The 16,562-nt window shown below is 45.4% G+C and overlaps 1 protein-coding gene across 1 annotated transcript in view; it reads right to left on the minus strand.

Moving 5' to 3' along the window:
- The window catches only part of LOC124003323 (inositol hexakisphosphate kinase 2-like), a 35,614-nt gene continuing 19,052 nt past the window's right edge, over nt 1-16,562 (minus strand). The window contains exons 2-6 of the mRNA XM_046311475.1: nt 5,354-5,756; nt 3,141-3,345; nt 2,482-2,639; nt 1,934-2,109; nt 1-1,787 (exon numbers count right to left, since the gene is read on the minus strand). Coding sequence (XP_046167431.1) covers nt 1,239-1,787; nt 1,934-2,109; nt 2,482-2,639; nt 3,141-3,345; nt 5,354-5,591 — 1,326 coding nt within the window. The 5' untranslated portion in view covers nt 5,592-5,756 and the 3' untranslated portion in view covers nt 1-1,238. The remainder of the gene's footprint in view (nt 1,788-1,933; nt 2,110-2,481; nt 2,640-3,140; nt 3,346-5,353; nt 5,757-16,562) is intronic.

Below are 16,562 nucleotides of genomic sequence, written 5' to 3' on the forward strand. Positions count from 1 at the left end.
TTTGCCACAACCAAAAATGTTTTATTTCTCCAACAAAATGTGGACAAGACAGATACAAGATAGGAGATATCTGAACATAAAACAACAATATTAATTAATAATCAGATTAATAACATGGAATGTAGTCTTTGTATCTCCATTCACTTTCGTTTTTACATGTTTTAGTTTAAGAAACATGTCAAATAAATAGATCTACAGGTACCTGACTAAATAAAGGAAACACTTGAGTAAATGAGGGATACGAAGTATATTGAAAGCAGGTGCTTCCACACAGTTGTGCTTCCTGAGTTAATTAAGCAATTAACATCCCATCAGCATGTATGAAAATGCCCAGTTGCCCACTAGTTTGGCTACTATGGCTAGAAGAGATCTCAGTGACTTTGAAAGAGGGGTCGCAAAGGAGCACAGGGGGTTTATAGGGTGTGTTTATTTTAGTATAATTTTTTATTTTGTGGGTGTGTCTCAGTCACCAGATTTCAACCCAACTGAACACTTATAGGAGATTACGGAGCAGCACGAGACAGCGTTTTACACCACCATAAATAAAACAACAAATTATGGAATTTATTGTGGAAGAATGGTGTCGCAATAAAGTAGATCTATGCCAAGGCGCATTGAAACTGTTCTGGCTCGTGGTGGCCCATAAAGACACTATGTTGGTGCTTCCTTGATTTGGGCAGTTACCTGTAAAAGGCCTCTGTAAGCTATTAGATCACAATCTGAATACACCGCAGTCTCTTCTTTGAATCCAAAGGGAACGGGATGGCAAAATAAACTGGTATAGTAGAAAAATGGAAGATGTTTTCCCTTAGCAACTTTAATTTCACACAGGTACAGCAGTTTCTCTCTTTTGCTTTCTCAAATCTGCCCCATCAGTAAGCACACAACATCAGTGCATGTGTTTGTGTGTATATAAGGCAGCAGGAACCGTTGGAATCTGTGCTTGGAGTCATGGACTTCCTTTCACTGGGGAAAATAATCAAGTTTGTAAAACAGTAAGCAGATAAGGGTGACAACTCACTGAGTTAACTGAAGATCGCAAGTGTCTCTTTAAACATGAACTATCAGGGCCCTTTTTATCCCCCAGGGACACAAACAAAAAACACCCAAAAGAAGCACCAAGAACAGAAACAAGGACCTTGTGGAAAACAGGCTACAGCAATGTTCAGCATGCCCCTAAGGCCAGCCTCTGTAGTCCAGTGTGATGCTTCTTCCATGAGTCCAAAAGAGAGACTGTTTTAGTCTGTGCTGTGGTCCTCCAGCTTGGAGATGATGGCGATGAGGTTCTGCAGACCAAAGATGTAGCCACTGTCCTGGCCCTCGTGCACCACACTGTCCTCCACAAAGTCGGGGCAGGTGGTGTGTGCAAAGTCAATCATCCTCACGTCCACCGCCGGGTCAGGGCCTGTATCAGATCGGGCTGCCAGGCACCCACCACCAGTGCTACCACTACTACTGCGGGTAAACCCAAACGCACCTGCCTCTTCATCCTCTTCCACTTCCTCCTCAGACAAACCGTCCTCGGGGGCCCTGTGTGCGTGTGTGCAGGGTGGCTCGCCGTCATAGATGATCAGTAGGGAGGAGGAATAGAAGCGGTAGGACTCACAGCTCTCCAGGGCTGCTTGCATCTCCCTGAGCCTCCGCAACACCGGGGAGAGCAGCTCACGCCGCAGACGCCGCCCATCATGGAAGAACTGGAACAAGGCTTCCTTAAAGCCCGACAGGGTCAGTTTACGCCCAATGTATTTATCCATGAACATGAGCTGACCCGAGTCTGACTGGTATACCTGAGAGAGAGGTAGGAGATGGAAGGATTTAGAAATTAATTTTTCTGCTGAACTAAAACTAAGCTATGACTCCCCAATAGATCATGTCAGGCTCTTCAATTCTGCACCATCCCCATCAATAACACACAAGTTAACATTGTGCCCACCTGCATGCCACAGAGGCGTACTCCGATGGAGGCTGAGGTGCTTTGCTGGCACTTGCGGATTTGCATGACCTTCTTCTCCTCGGACACGTTGTCACCGTGCTGCCGCGTTCCCATTTTCAGGTCCAGCACACACGGAACTGTGTGTCGCCACGTCAGGTTCTCCAGCAGGATGAATTCTGGGAAGGGGTCCTGAGTCAAGGAGCCTTTGGCCATAGGAGAATCACATGTTCTAATGGACCTGGTTGGAGACAACTCTCCACTAATGTGGTAGGAAGACCTGACTCTCTCTCAGCGGACACTAATTCAGATGGACCCGACACAAATCCATCTTTAGCCTTTCCTCACATCAATCTACTTCACTTAAACACAAAGATGTCACAAGTACATTATATGTAAGATTCTGAGGCAACATTGGGCACAAGATTCTGCAGAGTGAAGAAATAGGCAGTAGCACACAGTAATAAGATCAGGTACAGTACATGGAAAACCCCTGCAGGCAGGTGCTGGATGGCCTGATGTTTAGAGTAGTTATGGTAATGAGAGGATACTGTACTGGTTGCGGTGCTTGGCGTTCTCCTTCATCCTCTGCAGGTGTTTCTGTTGGAGTTGGAGTCTCCAGGGGTTGTGTTGGATGGCGTTGCTGCCTTCTAGAGGCACCTCCTCTTGCTGCAGCCACTCCAGCTCCTCCTCCTCCTCATGCTTATGACTGGGGAAGAGAGGGGAGTCAGGCAGGGTGGAGAGCAGGGAGGGAGTCTCCCTATTGTACCATTAAGTTTACGTTCTAGAACCTTTAATACAATGTGTCTCAACATAGGTGTCAGGTAATGTTATATGGAAGGTACATGACAAAGATCGGCATATTATAAGTGTATGCTTGGTCAGATAGCATCAACTTTGACTGTCCTGTCGCTTCCCTACCCTTTACCCTTCCCCTTGTGCTCTGCCCCTCCTGGCCTGGCGATCAGGGCTCTGTTCCATAACCATCTGGCTCTATCTAACCCCAGCCTGGCCACACCATCTATTCACATCAGATGGGTCCTGCCTGCTTGTATTTCAGAGTGCTTTCTGTGTTAGTGTGAGTCTGTCAGTTATGTGTCAGTGATTGCGTGTGTTCACCATAACAATCACCAACTCTGGTGCCCTGCATGTCTCTTCATCAGTGTCATAGTAAGTCTCCGTAACAGAGTTTCAATCTGTCTCGTCTCACCTCATGTCCTTGTCTTCGTGCGAGTCCAGCAGACTCCGGGCAGACAGCTGCTTGTTGCCCCAGTGCAGCATCTTACTGTATGGCTCGCTGTTGACCGTCAGATCTATATTCTCCAGGTGCCCAACCCCAGAGTCACTGTGCAGGGGGTACGCTATGAGACACAGGTTGCCCTCCTCATCCTCTTCAAAACCCACAGATACCACACCTGAGAGAGAGAGAGCGAGAGAGAGGAAAGTAAAGAAGACAAACCCGTAAGATATCAACCTCATAGAAACAGCAATGGTTCTTTTGACCGTCTCTTGATGAAACACTATTTTCATTTCTCAGCAGCAAACAAGAAACGGGGAAGTATTTGGAGTCTTACCCACAACTATTTTTGCTGTCCAGCATTCTTTTTTAATCTTTTTTTTTTACTTACAGAGCCGTCTGCCCTGGCTTCTCTCAACCTGATCAAAGGACCTGGACAAACAACTTTATAACAAAACAGAGATACAGATCTCCCAACTCCACATAGACACAGAGAGAGAGAGGCAGAGGGCGATATGGGGCATGGAGACAACAGATAGAGGCTGTGACATTATGGAAATTTTGTGTGTATATATGCGTACAGTATGTTGTTGTGTAAACACACACAATATTCTATTATCACTCATGCAGAAAAGGAAAGTCACTCCAAAACAGAAACCACACAAGGCTCAAGCAGATGCAGTTAAAAATCAGATTTATTTGAAGTGATTTGAGATGGTTTGTCCAACCATTATAGTAGTAATATTATTACACAGTAAATAAAATCCAACATCTTAAACACACTGTCACCAACACCAGAGTACCAAAAACCACAAATCATGTAAACCTATGCATATTGCCTTACAACAAGTTGTACAGTGAGAGAACAGCACAGCAGCATACATAGTCTCTGTAGATGAACCAGACGGATGAACTCAAAGCCTATTTCAGTCCCTCATTCACTCTGACGTCATTCTGCCCATCCCGCATGTACAACATTCTAACCCCCCTCCCCCATGAGACATCCCCCACCCTGCCCCATCCAAAACCACCTAACCTCTCTCTGTGGGGATGATTCCCCTCTGGGGGTGGGATGCATAGAACACAACCGCTGCAAATTGACATGGAAGGGTACAGCAGCGCAAAGGGAAAAACAGTTGAAGATGAAAAAGTGAGATAAAGTCTAGGATTCATTGGCTCCTATAGGATCAGTATATGAGATCCAAAGCCACAGCCTTGTTTTAGGATGTTAAAAAGGAGGTAGAAAGCCCCCGGTTTACACACACAGGTTCACTTGTCTGTCAGGTACTAAAGACAAACAGCTGCAGTGACCCGTAGTGTTAGATAACCCACTGTTAAAGGGCTAAACAGCGGAGGGGAGACGCAGCACTGGTGGTGAACAGTGAGAGTTAACAAGATATGGTGGACGTTAGGACCCTGCCTTCTGAACCTCAAGCCTTAGATACTGATGTCATCGTATAAAAGATTTAACCCGCTCCTTGCTGAATTATTTCTGAAAATGTTAGAAAGCATTTCTCCGCGCACACACACACACACACACACACACACACACACACACACACACACACACACACACACACACACACACACACACACACACACACACACACACACACACACACACACACACACACACACACACACACACACACACACACACACACACACACACACAACCGGTCTTCGTGTGTACTATACTGCATTCTACCTGCTCTGTATGCTCTCTGGGTAGAGAAACACAGCTCCTACCTGTCTGTGACTTACCTCCAATGCTTCTACACACAGGACAGCACACCCTGGTGGTGCTCCACTGCTACATCGCCCTCCTGTGGCCAGATCCAACAGCACCGCCTACCGCACAGCATCCTGGCTGGCTGCAAAGTCCTAACCTGGGCCTTAGAGAATTGACAGAACCCACCTGATCCATCTGTGAAGGGACACCGTTCGACTCCCTAAAAAACACCCTATATCATAATACCATGCACTAACATGGACCCTGAACAAGGAAGTGCAGAGAGAAAAAAATGCATGCACCTGCAATAATAAGCTAACCTATTTTCCCAACGCATTCCACACCAATCAGGAAATAGCGAGAGGGGGAATGGGATATGGTCAAAAGAGACAGCCCAGTCACACACAGTAGATGGCAGTGGAGGTGTGGTAGAGGTTAGGGGGTACAGTCTTACCTCGGTACTGGGGGGTGAACTTCCTCATGGCGCTGGGTAGGCTCTTGTAGAACTGGTGCTCTTGGGGGATGAGGGGCTTGCAGATGGTCTGCTCTCCAAAACGCAGCACGCAGCAGTGGCCCCCCACCTGGTGCATGAAGGGCTCAAGCGGGACTCCTTTCTCCAGATAGTGTTGTAGCTGATGCTGCGTTTGCTGCTGCTTGGCCTGCATGGTCTGAGCCTCCACGGCCGGACTCATTCTCCACTGACCCTGATCTGGAGCACAGTGATGCCACGCACATTAGCCTCCCTCCTCAGGGACACCGTGCTGCAGGGCTGTCGGATGAACACCCACGCAGACTCTCTCTGTTGGTGTTTATTTTGATCCCTCCTTTCCTGATCTCTCCTATGTTCAGGAGGGATTCTGCAAGATGAAAACAAAGAGTGACTGGAAGGAGGAAGAGAGAAAGAGAAATATCGGCTCAGCGCTGGTCAATCTTAAATCCTGGCCTCCTGGCCTTAGAAAGTAGGCAGAGTGGTGTAGAAACATAAAGTCCTTTGTGTCCTGAGATTGAAAATGCTCTGCAGAGTGTGGTCTGAGTGAGACACAGCCTGACTGAAAGTCTCGCCTGCTGCCCACTGAAACCCTTCTGACACTGACAGCCTGTGCTCGCTTGGACTGGTAAAAAACCTCACAAGCACAAATTCAGATCCGCCCACTCAGCCCACTTCCACCAATCACAAGCAGGTTGTTGGGTGGTACCCATTGAGGGAAGAGAGCAAGCAAACAAAGAGGGATGGAAGGGGATTGGGGGAGGGGAGAGAAAAAAAAAGAAAGAAGCAGAGAAACAGAGAGAGGAGGGATGAAGGCAGAGCTGAACTCCGCTGTTCGCTCTGTATGACAGAAGCCGTTTAACCACCTCACTCAACAAGCTGCATTTTCTAATTCAGACCAACAGCTGAGAGGGTGAGACTGGTGGTCAAATAATGCAGACCCAGTGCCCACATACAGTCTAGCACCACATACAGCCATTAGACATTTGCAAAGACAGTCAAATATGTCACAAAAACACTGGTAAACACAGTAACAAATGGTTTGCATTATGACAAATAACATTGAGAGCCACAGAATGTTGATTATAGAACAAACAGCAGTCTGGTGCAAATAATGGTGTCAGTTAAGGTAAAGGTAGTCTCAGGGGCAACATAAAACAGTGTTTGTTGTCTTCCAGATTCCTCTGAAGATAAACTGCCAACATTGCCTATAACTACTAGCTAGGCAAAACATGCTGACTGGGAGCAGGGCCCTGTACAGCAGAAAGAGTCAGTGAATAGCGAGAGAACAGGGAGTGATTGTGTTTCCTGAGCTGCAGGGCGGACACTAATCCTTCCCTTCGTGGTAGCCTAGGCTAATCTGTTTCAAGAAGGGAGAACATACCAACTCCTCATTCACAGAATTGCCGGTCACAACAGGACAGGTAGGGGCATTTCCATGGAAAAGGACCCATGAGCACCAACACGTGAAGTTCATTGGAGCATACCAAATTGGGTGTCAAATGAAAGCTAAGAGTCTATATTTTTGTGAAATGAAGTATCAAGTAATGGTAGACCTAGCAATGAGTTCAAATTACTATATCAATTATGTTTATGAATGATGAATTCAAACTCTTACCCCAAAAAATATTAAAGGGAATTACTGCAACTGAATTGGATACAATGGGAAATCACAATAGTCACAAACCACAGTTGGGTCACCTTCTACGGTCCTCCCTCTTCCATACTGTTATGTTCAGCAACCCCTCACATCTCTGTCTGTCTCTCTCCAGTTAAATGTCACCTCTCCCAGCTCTTAGACACATAACCCCTCTCTTTCCATTTACTGTGAGCATCAGCCTCACCCACTGAGCACCGACCGACATCGGATGTCCATGGACGTTGAAAAGTAGTTGAAAGTTGGTCAGTCCACCCTGGCCTTGATGTTAACGCCCACAGACGGACTGGACCAAATCTGAACCTATCATAGACGTATGTTTCACATGTTTGGATAGCACAGTGCAGTACAGTGAGTAGAGCACAATAGAGTAGTCTTAATACAATGCAGTGGTACAGTACATTGTAATGTACTGTCATGTACTCCACTGTGCTGTATTGTACTCTGCTGCACTGTGATGACCAAACTTGTGAAACATGAGGAGAATGACAAACATAATTATGCATTTCTGCATGTAGTACAGACCAGGGACCCATGATGTAATCCCATTACCATAATTCTGTTACAAGGTGTAAATCCACTTCACTTACTGTAGTTCAATAACCAAAATATATGTTTTCTAAGCTAAGGTGCCACGTCATAGCTGACTCCCCAGTCTTCAGCAGACATTTCAATCTTCATTCAGCAGATATTTAACAGAGTTTTTGGTCACATAAAAACCTGAATAAGATTAGACTGTAATTCCATTACCAAAGCTCTTCCACTAAATTAGTTTTTGTAACATTTTCTGTGGAAATTGTTAAAAGCAGTCGTTGTGCATAAAGTTGCATGGTTTGTTAACCTGTAGGGTGTGTGTGTGTGCGCGCACTCGTGTGTCTGGCCCAGTAGCAGAGGAGGGGATAGACACTGGCTGGTTGTCCTCAGATCATAGGCAGTAGCAGCAATCCCCACAGTAATATCTCTAATCCAGCATCCTGGAAAACTACAGGGAAGAAAAGGAAATAAAAACCAGGAACTAAAACACAGACAAACACAGGTTGACGACACAGGGCACAAAGGGACTGTCAGGTACATTATACAACGCTAATGAAGCAAAACACTGACACTGCTTTGGCTTTGTCTCTTGACCAATCATCTCTGACCTGAACATTGGTCAATATCCATGCCAACGGTAGCCTATTGCCAGCAGACATGCTGACTTTGGCCTAGACTTTGCAGACACTTGCAAGACTTTAGGGAGGGGCACAAGAATGAGAGAGAGAGAGAGAGAGAGAGAGAGAGAGAGAGAGAGAGAGAGAGAGAGAGAGAGAGAGAGAGAGAGAGAGAGAGAGAGAGAGAGAGAGAGAGAGAGAGAGAGAGAGAGATGCTAGTGGACTTGCTGAAGAGCAGTAGCGTGGCATGGGGCCATTACTGAGGTAGATTGTTTAATGCCCTGAGTGTTCCTGTCGTGTGTTCCAGAGAGACAAAGACACCGCGATCTGCTGACAGACCAGGAACCCAATAGGAGCACAGAGCTCAGGGAAGTTGTCCTTTTCACATCCACAGTCTCCATAGAATGCACACAGAAGTCAGTCACAGCCCCAAATGACACGTCTTGCCAATAATGTCTGACCTACTGGCAAATAACATTCTCACACCAATGGTCCTTGCCAGCACTGCAGACATGTTGACTTTGGCCTGAACTTTGAAGAGACTTGCAAGACTTTAAGGGAAGGGCACAACAATGGACTCGTTTTTGAGGGAAATATCCTCAGGAGACCCCAAAATGGATTAGAAGCCTCCAGCCAGCAGAGCTAGACAGGATCAGGATGACATTCTATCCTATGGAGCTGTGACTGACTGACATGCTGAAGTAGTTGTGGATGTCCTATCAAACTATGGTATGGAGGTACAAATAAGTTAAAAACATCTGTCTTACAGCCCTCAAACGCACCTCTGGACCTCGAAGCCAGTTCCACTGCATTTTTTTATTGTTCCCCTCTAAATCAGGGACTGTTTAGACCTCGGACACCAGGTGGCTGAAATTCATTATCAGGTTAAACAGAAAACCTGCAGGCTCCGGACCTCGTAGGGTAAGAGTTAAATATCCCTGGTCTACAGTGACACTGAGGGTCTGACAGGTCTGCTGTTCAGCTGGGGTTATTGTCACCATGCTAGTTTCTCACGGCTGCATGAGGAACGCCAGAGGTCGGGTTGTGGTGGAATGTCAGCGCGCCTCAGACAGAATGTCTTGGAGTATGGTGGTGGGCACATTGTGGTGCTGGAGTGCTCATAGGGGGCAGGAGGTGGGCAAGGTTAGTTTCATACTAACATGAGGCCAGGGGTACTGGCACGTTGGGCAGAGCAGAACAGAGGAGTAACTGGAGTGGGGATAATATGTAGGTGCCGAGTGACTTCAGACAGAAGGGAGGAACTACTGTAGTGAACCCAGAGAGCATCCTGGGGCTATGAAGGACACATGGACAAAGGCTGTAGCTCGTAAACAAGCAAGCTAGCACTGTAGGCAGAATTTAGCTTACCTCCAAAACATCCTGGATTTGTACAGCTACTTCTAGGAATGTGTAAGGCCTATATTTTAAGTGCATTCGGAAAGTATTCAGGCCCCTTGACTTTTGTTTAATGTTACAGCCTTATTCTTATATTAAAAAATATATAAAATTTTTATTTAAAAAGCCCCCGCCCTCCTCAATCTACACACAAATTGTTGGCAAATTGATAGCTGCACAGCTATTTTCAGGTCTCTCCAGAGATGTTCAATCAGGTTCAAGTCCAGGCTCTGGATGGGCCACTCAAGGGCGTGTCCCGAAGCCACTCCTGCGTTGTCTTGGCTGTTTGCTAAGGGTTGTTGTCCTGTCGGAAGGGGAACCTTCAGAACGCTCTGACTGGAGCAGGTTTTCATCAAGAATCTCTGTACTTTGCTCGTTCATCTTTCCCTCAATTCTGACGAGTCTCTCAGTCCCTGTCACTAAAAAACATCCCCACAGCATGATGCTGCCACCACCATGTTTCCTCCAGATGTGACGCTTGGCATTCAGGCCGAAGAGTTCAATCTTGGTTTCATCAGACCAGAGAACCTTGTTTTTCATGAGTCCTTTAACTCCAAGCAGGGTGTGATGTAACTTTTACTGAGGAGTGTCTTCCATCTGGCCACTACCATAAAGGCCTGATTGGTGGAGTGCTGCAGAGATGAAAGAAACTTCCAGAAAGACAACCATCTCCACAGAGGAACTCACCTCCCTGACCAAGGCCATTCTCCCCTGAGAAGGGCAGCCAGCTCTAGGAAGTCTTTCTGTGGATCCACATTTCTATTTAATAATGATGGGGACCTTCAATGCTGCCGAATGTTTTGGTACCCTTCCCCAGATCTGTGCCTCGACACAATCCTGTCTCGGAGCTTTACAGACAATTCCTTCAACCTCATGGCTTGGATCTTGCTCTGACATGCACCGTCAACTGTGGGACCTTATATAGACAGGTGTGCAGTGTGCCTTTCCAAATCGTGTTTAATCAATTGAATTTATTTTTAATATTTTTGCAAACATAAAAAAAAAAACAGTTTTTGATTTGTCATTATGGGGTATTGTGTGTAGATTAAATTGTCCCCCCCCTCATAAATCTATATAAGAATAAGGCTGTAACATAACAAAATGTGGAAAAAGCCACGGGGTCTGAATACTTTCCGAATGGACTGTATTTAGAATGGAATAGATAGGCTACAGGTGTAGTAGACGTCTTAAGGCAGAACTAATACCACTGACTGACTGTACACAAGGACAAACGCCATAACACACCTCTGCTGACCTGTCTCCTCCCACTTTTGCTGGGCTATTTCAGGAAGAAGGCTCAGCTGGCTCACCTCAGTGTCAGCCTATTCCCCAGACGGACAGATGACGGATCAGTCCAGATTACATCAGACCAGTGTGCTGCTGACCAAGTCTTTACAGGTCACCACGTAAGCCCCCCGTAAAATAGCAAAGAGCTACTGGCTATTCAGAGACTAATACATAGTGCCCTCCAAACAAATGCACATTTAGAAAGGCAGACAGACATGCACACAGTCAGGCAGAAACATGCACATAATTTACAGACTACACTAAGTAGGCTCAGAATGCTTTGTCTTTTTTACACACTGTACCAACATTCTCTCCACACGTTTATAAACACGAACAGGCTACACGCACGTGATAGGTAACAGGTCCATAAATACCAGCATTGATACCAGAGTGCAACGAGTGACATTTGATTACTTCAGCCATCCGGACACAGCTGCATTACCTTGGCTACAGATGTGCCCACAGCCCACACCACATAAATCCTCTAAAACCTATCCATAGCATGTATGAAGGGAGTCACTGATCTTTCTCACTGGCGATTTCAAGTTTCCAATCAGAGACGCCAACCTGTTTGACCCACTTCTGAGGGAATCAAGCTAAGGCTGCAGGCAAGCAGAAACTGTCATTCTCTTCCTAAATTGACTGATTCTAAATGGAATTTACCCCTCCCTGGATTCCTACAAAAACAGCCAAGCCCATCCAAAGCCCCCCTCTTAATGTCTTCTAATCTAAGCCACTGCAGTACGTGAGTCAATCTGTCAGAGCTGAGTAATGCCAAACACAGCATCATAACAGCACCCACCCACACACACACAGCATCATAACGGCACCCACCCACACACACTACGGCTGGGCGATATAGTATTCTGGCCATATCACAGTATAAAAAAACAAAAAACATTGACAGTATTTTATGTTTTTTTATAAATAATAAAAGTACTACATTTGCTTTATGAGTTGTGTGTGACCCTAGGGTGGCAACACATACATTCTAAGTGATTCAATGGGTCTTTCTCCATTCTGATTGAACAGTATAAAACAATTCAACCCCAAAAAGTAGTCATCATTTTCATAAATTTCTGCATTTGAGATAATTTCCACACTGCTACGCAAGGCTGCACGATATGGGCAAGTAATCTGGGCCTTATTTTTAACCAAATGTTGCAATTTGACTTGCGATTTAGAGCAAAACACTTGGGTGTTGGAATAATGGGAATATAATGTCTATTCTAATTATATAGTTAGAATATAATAGTGGGCGCTTTTAATACAGTGTTGTTTGACATGATAATGAATGAAAATGCTAGGGAGGAGTTATTGTGACAGGGTAGGAACTAATGTGTTGATAGGTGTTTCCTATGGGACCCTATAATCTCACAGGTTTGGAGTGGACAAAGTTTAGTAGGCTTTACCCTTTGCCAAAGTATTTTTTAAGTGTTCAGAAGGTGTGCAAGGGTGAATAGAGTTACTGCACACACTTCACAGAGCAGGAGTTCCCTAATGGGAATACACAAATGCATGTTAGAACGAGCCAATAGGTTCTCGCTAGCTCGTGCTTCTGCCTACTATGATTCATTTGCTCCCATTGGAAACAACAGGCTGTGGTCAAACTGGATTCCGTTTCAATTAACAGGTGTGCTTTGTTAATTTAATTTGTGGAATTTCTTACTTCTTAATGTATTTGGGCCAATCAGTTGTGTTATGACAAGGTAGGGTTGGTATACAGAAGATAGCCCTATTTGGTAAAAGACCAAGTTCATATTATGGCAAGAACAGCTTGAATAAGCAAAGAGAAACAGTTAATTATTACTTTAAGACATGAAGGTCAGTCAATGCGGAAAATCAAGAACTTTGAAAGTTTCTTCAAGTGCAGTCGCAAAAACCATCAAGCGCTATGATGAAATGGGCTCTCGAGGACAGAGTTGCCTCTGCTGCAGAGGATAACTTCATTAGAATCACGTGTGTCAAATACAACAGATGTAGACCTTACAGTGAAATGCTTACTTACAGGCTCTAACCAATAGTGCAAAAAAGGTATTAGGTGAACAATAGGTAAGTAAAGAAATAAAACAACAGTAAAAGACAGGCTATATTCTGTAGCGAGGCTATGAAAGTAGCGAGGCTACATACAGACACCGGTTAGTCAGGCTGATTGAGGTAGTATGTACATGTAGATATGGTTAAAGTGACTATGCATATATGATGAACAGAGTAGCAGTAGCGTAAAAGAGGGGTTGGCGGGTGGTGTTTGGCGGGACACAATGTAGATAGCCCGGTTAGCCAAAGTGTGGGAGCACTGGTTGGACGGCCCAATTGAGGTAGTATGTACATGAATGTATAGTTAAAGTGACTATGCAAGGCCTCCCGGGTGGCGCAGTGGTTAAGGGCGCTGTACTGCAGCGCTAGTTGTGCTACAGTATAGCAGCGTAGCCTAGTGGTTAGAGCGTTGGACTAGTAACCGGAAGGTTGCGAGTTCAAACCCCCGAGCTGAAAAGGTACAAATCTGTCGTTCTGCCCCTGAACAGGCAGTTAACCCAGTGTTCCCAGGCCGTCGTTGAAAATAAGAATGTGTTCTTAACTGACTTGCCTGGTTAAATAAAGGTAAAATAAAAAATAAAAAAAACTAGAGATTCGGGAGGCCGGGAGGTCCGTGGAGCGACGCACAATTGGCCTAGCATCGTCCGGGTTAGGGAGGGTTTAGCTGGTAGGGAAATACTTGTCTCATCGCGCACCAGCGACTCCTGTGGCGGGCCTGGCACAGTGCACGCTAACCAAGGTTGCCAGGTGCACAGTGTTTCCTCCAACACATTGGTGCGGCTGGCTTCTGGGTTGGATGGCACTGTCTTAAGAAGCAGTGTGGCTTGGTTGGGTTGTGTATCGGAGGACGCATGACTTTCAATGCAAATAGTCCAGGTAGCCATTTGATTACCTGTTCAGGGGTCTTATGGCTTGGGGTTAAAACTGTTGAGAAGTCTTTTTGTCCTAGACTTGGCACTCCCGTACCACTTGCCATGCGGTAGTAGTCTAACAGTCTATGACTGGGGTGGCTGGGGTCTCTGACAATTTTTAGGGCCTTCCTCTGACACCGCCAGGTGTAGAGGTCTTGGATGGCAAGACAGCTTAGCCCCAGTGATGTACTGGGCCGTACGCGCCACCCTATGTAGTGCCTTGCAGTCAGAGGCCGAGCAAATGCTGTACCAGGCAGTGATGCAACCAGATGTTCTCGATGTTGCAGCTGTAGAATCTTTTGAGGATCTCAGGACCCATGCCAAATCTTTTTAGTTTCCTGAGGGGGAATAGGCTTTGTCATGCCCTCTTCACGACTATCTTGGTGTGTTTGGACAACTAGTTTGTTGTTGATGTGGACACCAAGCAAATTGGAGTGGGTCTAGGGTTTCTGGGATAATGGTGTTGATGGGAGCCATTACCAACCTTTCAAAGCACTTCATGGCTACAGACGTGAGTGCTACGGGTCTGTAGTCATTTAGGCAGGTTGCCTTTGTGTTCATGGGCACAGGGACTATGGTGGTCTGCTTGAAACATGTTGGTATTACAGACTTAAATCATGTTGAAAATGTCAGTGAAGATACCTGCCAGTTGGTCAGCACACGTCCTGGTAATCCGTCTGGCCCCGCAGCTTTGTGTATGTTGACCTGTTTAAAGGTCTTACTTACTTCGGCTACGGAGAGCATGATCACACAGTCGTCCGGAACAGCTGATGCTCTCATGCATGCCTCAGTGTTGCTTGCCTCGAAGCGAGCATAGAAGTGATTTAACTCGTTTAGTAGGCTCGTGTCACTGGGCAGCTCGCGGCTGTGCTTCCCTTTGTAGTCTGTAATAGTTTGCAAGCCCTGCCACATAAGACGAGCGTTGGAGCCGGTGTAGTATGATTCAATCTTAGCCCTGTATTGACGCTTTGCCTGTTTGATGCTTCGTTCCAGGGCATAGCAGGATTTCTCGTGAGCTTCCGGGTTAGAGTCCCACACCTTGAAAGCGGCAGCTCTACCCTTTAGCTCAGTGCGAATGTTGCCTGTAATCCATGGCTTGTGGTTGGGATATGTACGCACAGTCACTGTGGGGACGACGTCCTCATTGATAAAGACAGTGACTGATGTGGGGCACTCCTCAATGCCATCAGAAGAATCCCGGAACATTCCAGTCTGTGATAGCAAAACAGTCCTGTAGTTTAGCATCTGCCTCATCTGATCACTTTTTTTATAGACCGAGTCACTGGTGCTTCCTGCTTTAATTTTTGCTTGTAAGCAGGAATCAGGAGGCTAGAATTGTGGTCGGATTAACCAAATGGAAGGCGTGGGAGAACTTTGTACTCGTTTCTGTGTGTGGAGCACAGTAGATCTAGTTTTAAAAAAACTGTGGTTGCACATTTAACATGTTGATAGAAATTTGGTAGAACCGATTTAAGTTTCCCTGCATTAAAGTCTCCGGCCACGAGGAGCGCTGCCTCTGGGTGAGTGGTTTCCTGTTTGCTTATTCAGCTGACTGAGTGCGGTCTTAGTGCCAGCATCTGTCTGTGGTGGTAAATAAACAACCACGAAAAGTATAGCTGAAAACTCTCTAGACAAGTAATGTGGCCTGCAATTTATCAAAATATACTCTACTTCAGGCAAGCAAAATAGAGACTTCCTTAGATTTTGTGCACCTGCTGTTGTTTACAAATATGCATCTTACTGGAGTGTGCTGTTCTATCTTGCCGGTGCAGCGTATATCCCGCTAGCTGAATATCCATGTCTTCATTCAGACACGATTTCGCGAAACATAGGATATTACAGTTGATGTCCCGTTGGTAGGACATTCGTGATCGTACCTCGTCTAATTTATTGTCCAATGTGCACTTTGGCGAGTAGTACTGACGGTAACGGCAGCTTTCCCAGCTGCCTTCTCTGTGTCCCGACAAGGCATCCGGCTCTTTGTCCTCTGTACTTGCGTCGCTTCCTCTTGCAAATAACGGGGATGTCGGCCCTGTGGGGTGTTCGGAGAATGTGCTGTGCGTCCTCCTTGTTGTAGAAATCTAATCCGAGGTGAGTGATCGCTGTCCTGATATCCAGAAGCTCTTTTTTGCCATAAGATAGTCACAGTGAAATAAAACACATAATAGCACAATTGGTTGGGCTCCCGTAAAACTGCTGCCATTTCTTCCGACGTCATTTTAAAGAGAGTTATCAGAAATTGCAGCTCAAATAAATTATTCAGAGTTCAAGTAACAGACTAGAGGTCGACCAATTACGATTTTTCAACGCCGATACCGATTATTGGAGGACCAAAAAAGACGATACCGATTAATTGGCAGATTTGTATTTATTTATTTGTAATTATAACAATTACAACAATACTGAATGAACACTTATTCTAACTTAATATAATACATCAATAAAATCAATTTAGCCTCAAGTAAATAATGAAACATGTTCAATTTGGTTTAAATAATGCAAAAACAAAGTGTTGGAGAAGAAAGTAAAAGTGCAATATGTGCTATGTAAGAAAGCTAACGTTTCAGTTCCTTGCTCAGAACATGAGAACATATGAAAGCTGGTGGTTCCTTTTAACATGAGTCTTCAATATTCCCAGGTAAGAAGTTTTAGGTTGTAGTTATTATAGGAATTATAGGACTATTTCCCTCTATACCATTTGTATTTCATTAACCTTTGACTATTAGATGTTCTTATAG

This window comes from Oncorhynchus gorbuscha, linkage group LG18 (genome assembly GCF_021184085.1).
Source record: "Oncorhynchus gorbuscha isolate QuinsamMale2020 ecotype Even-year linkage group LG18, OgorEven_v1.0, whole genome shotgun sequence".
NCBI classification, from domain to species: Eukaryota; Metazoa; Chordata; class Actinopteri; order Salmoniformes; family Salmonidae; genus Oncorhynchus; species Oncorhynchus gorbuscha.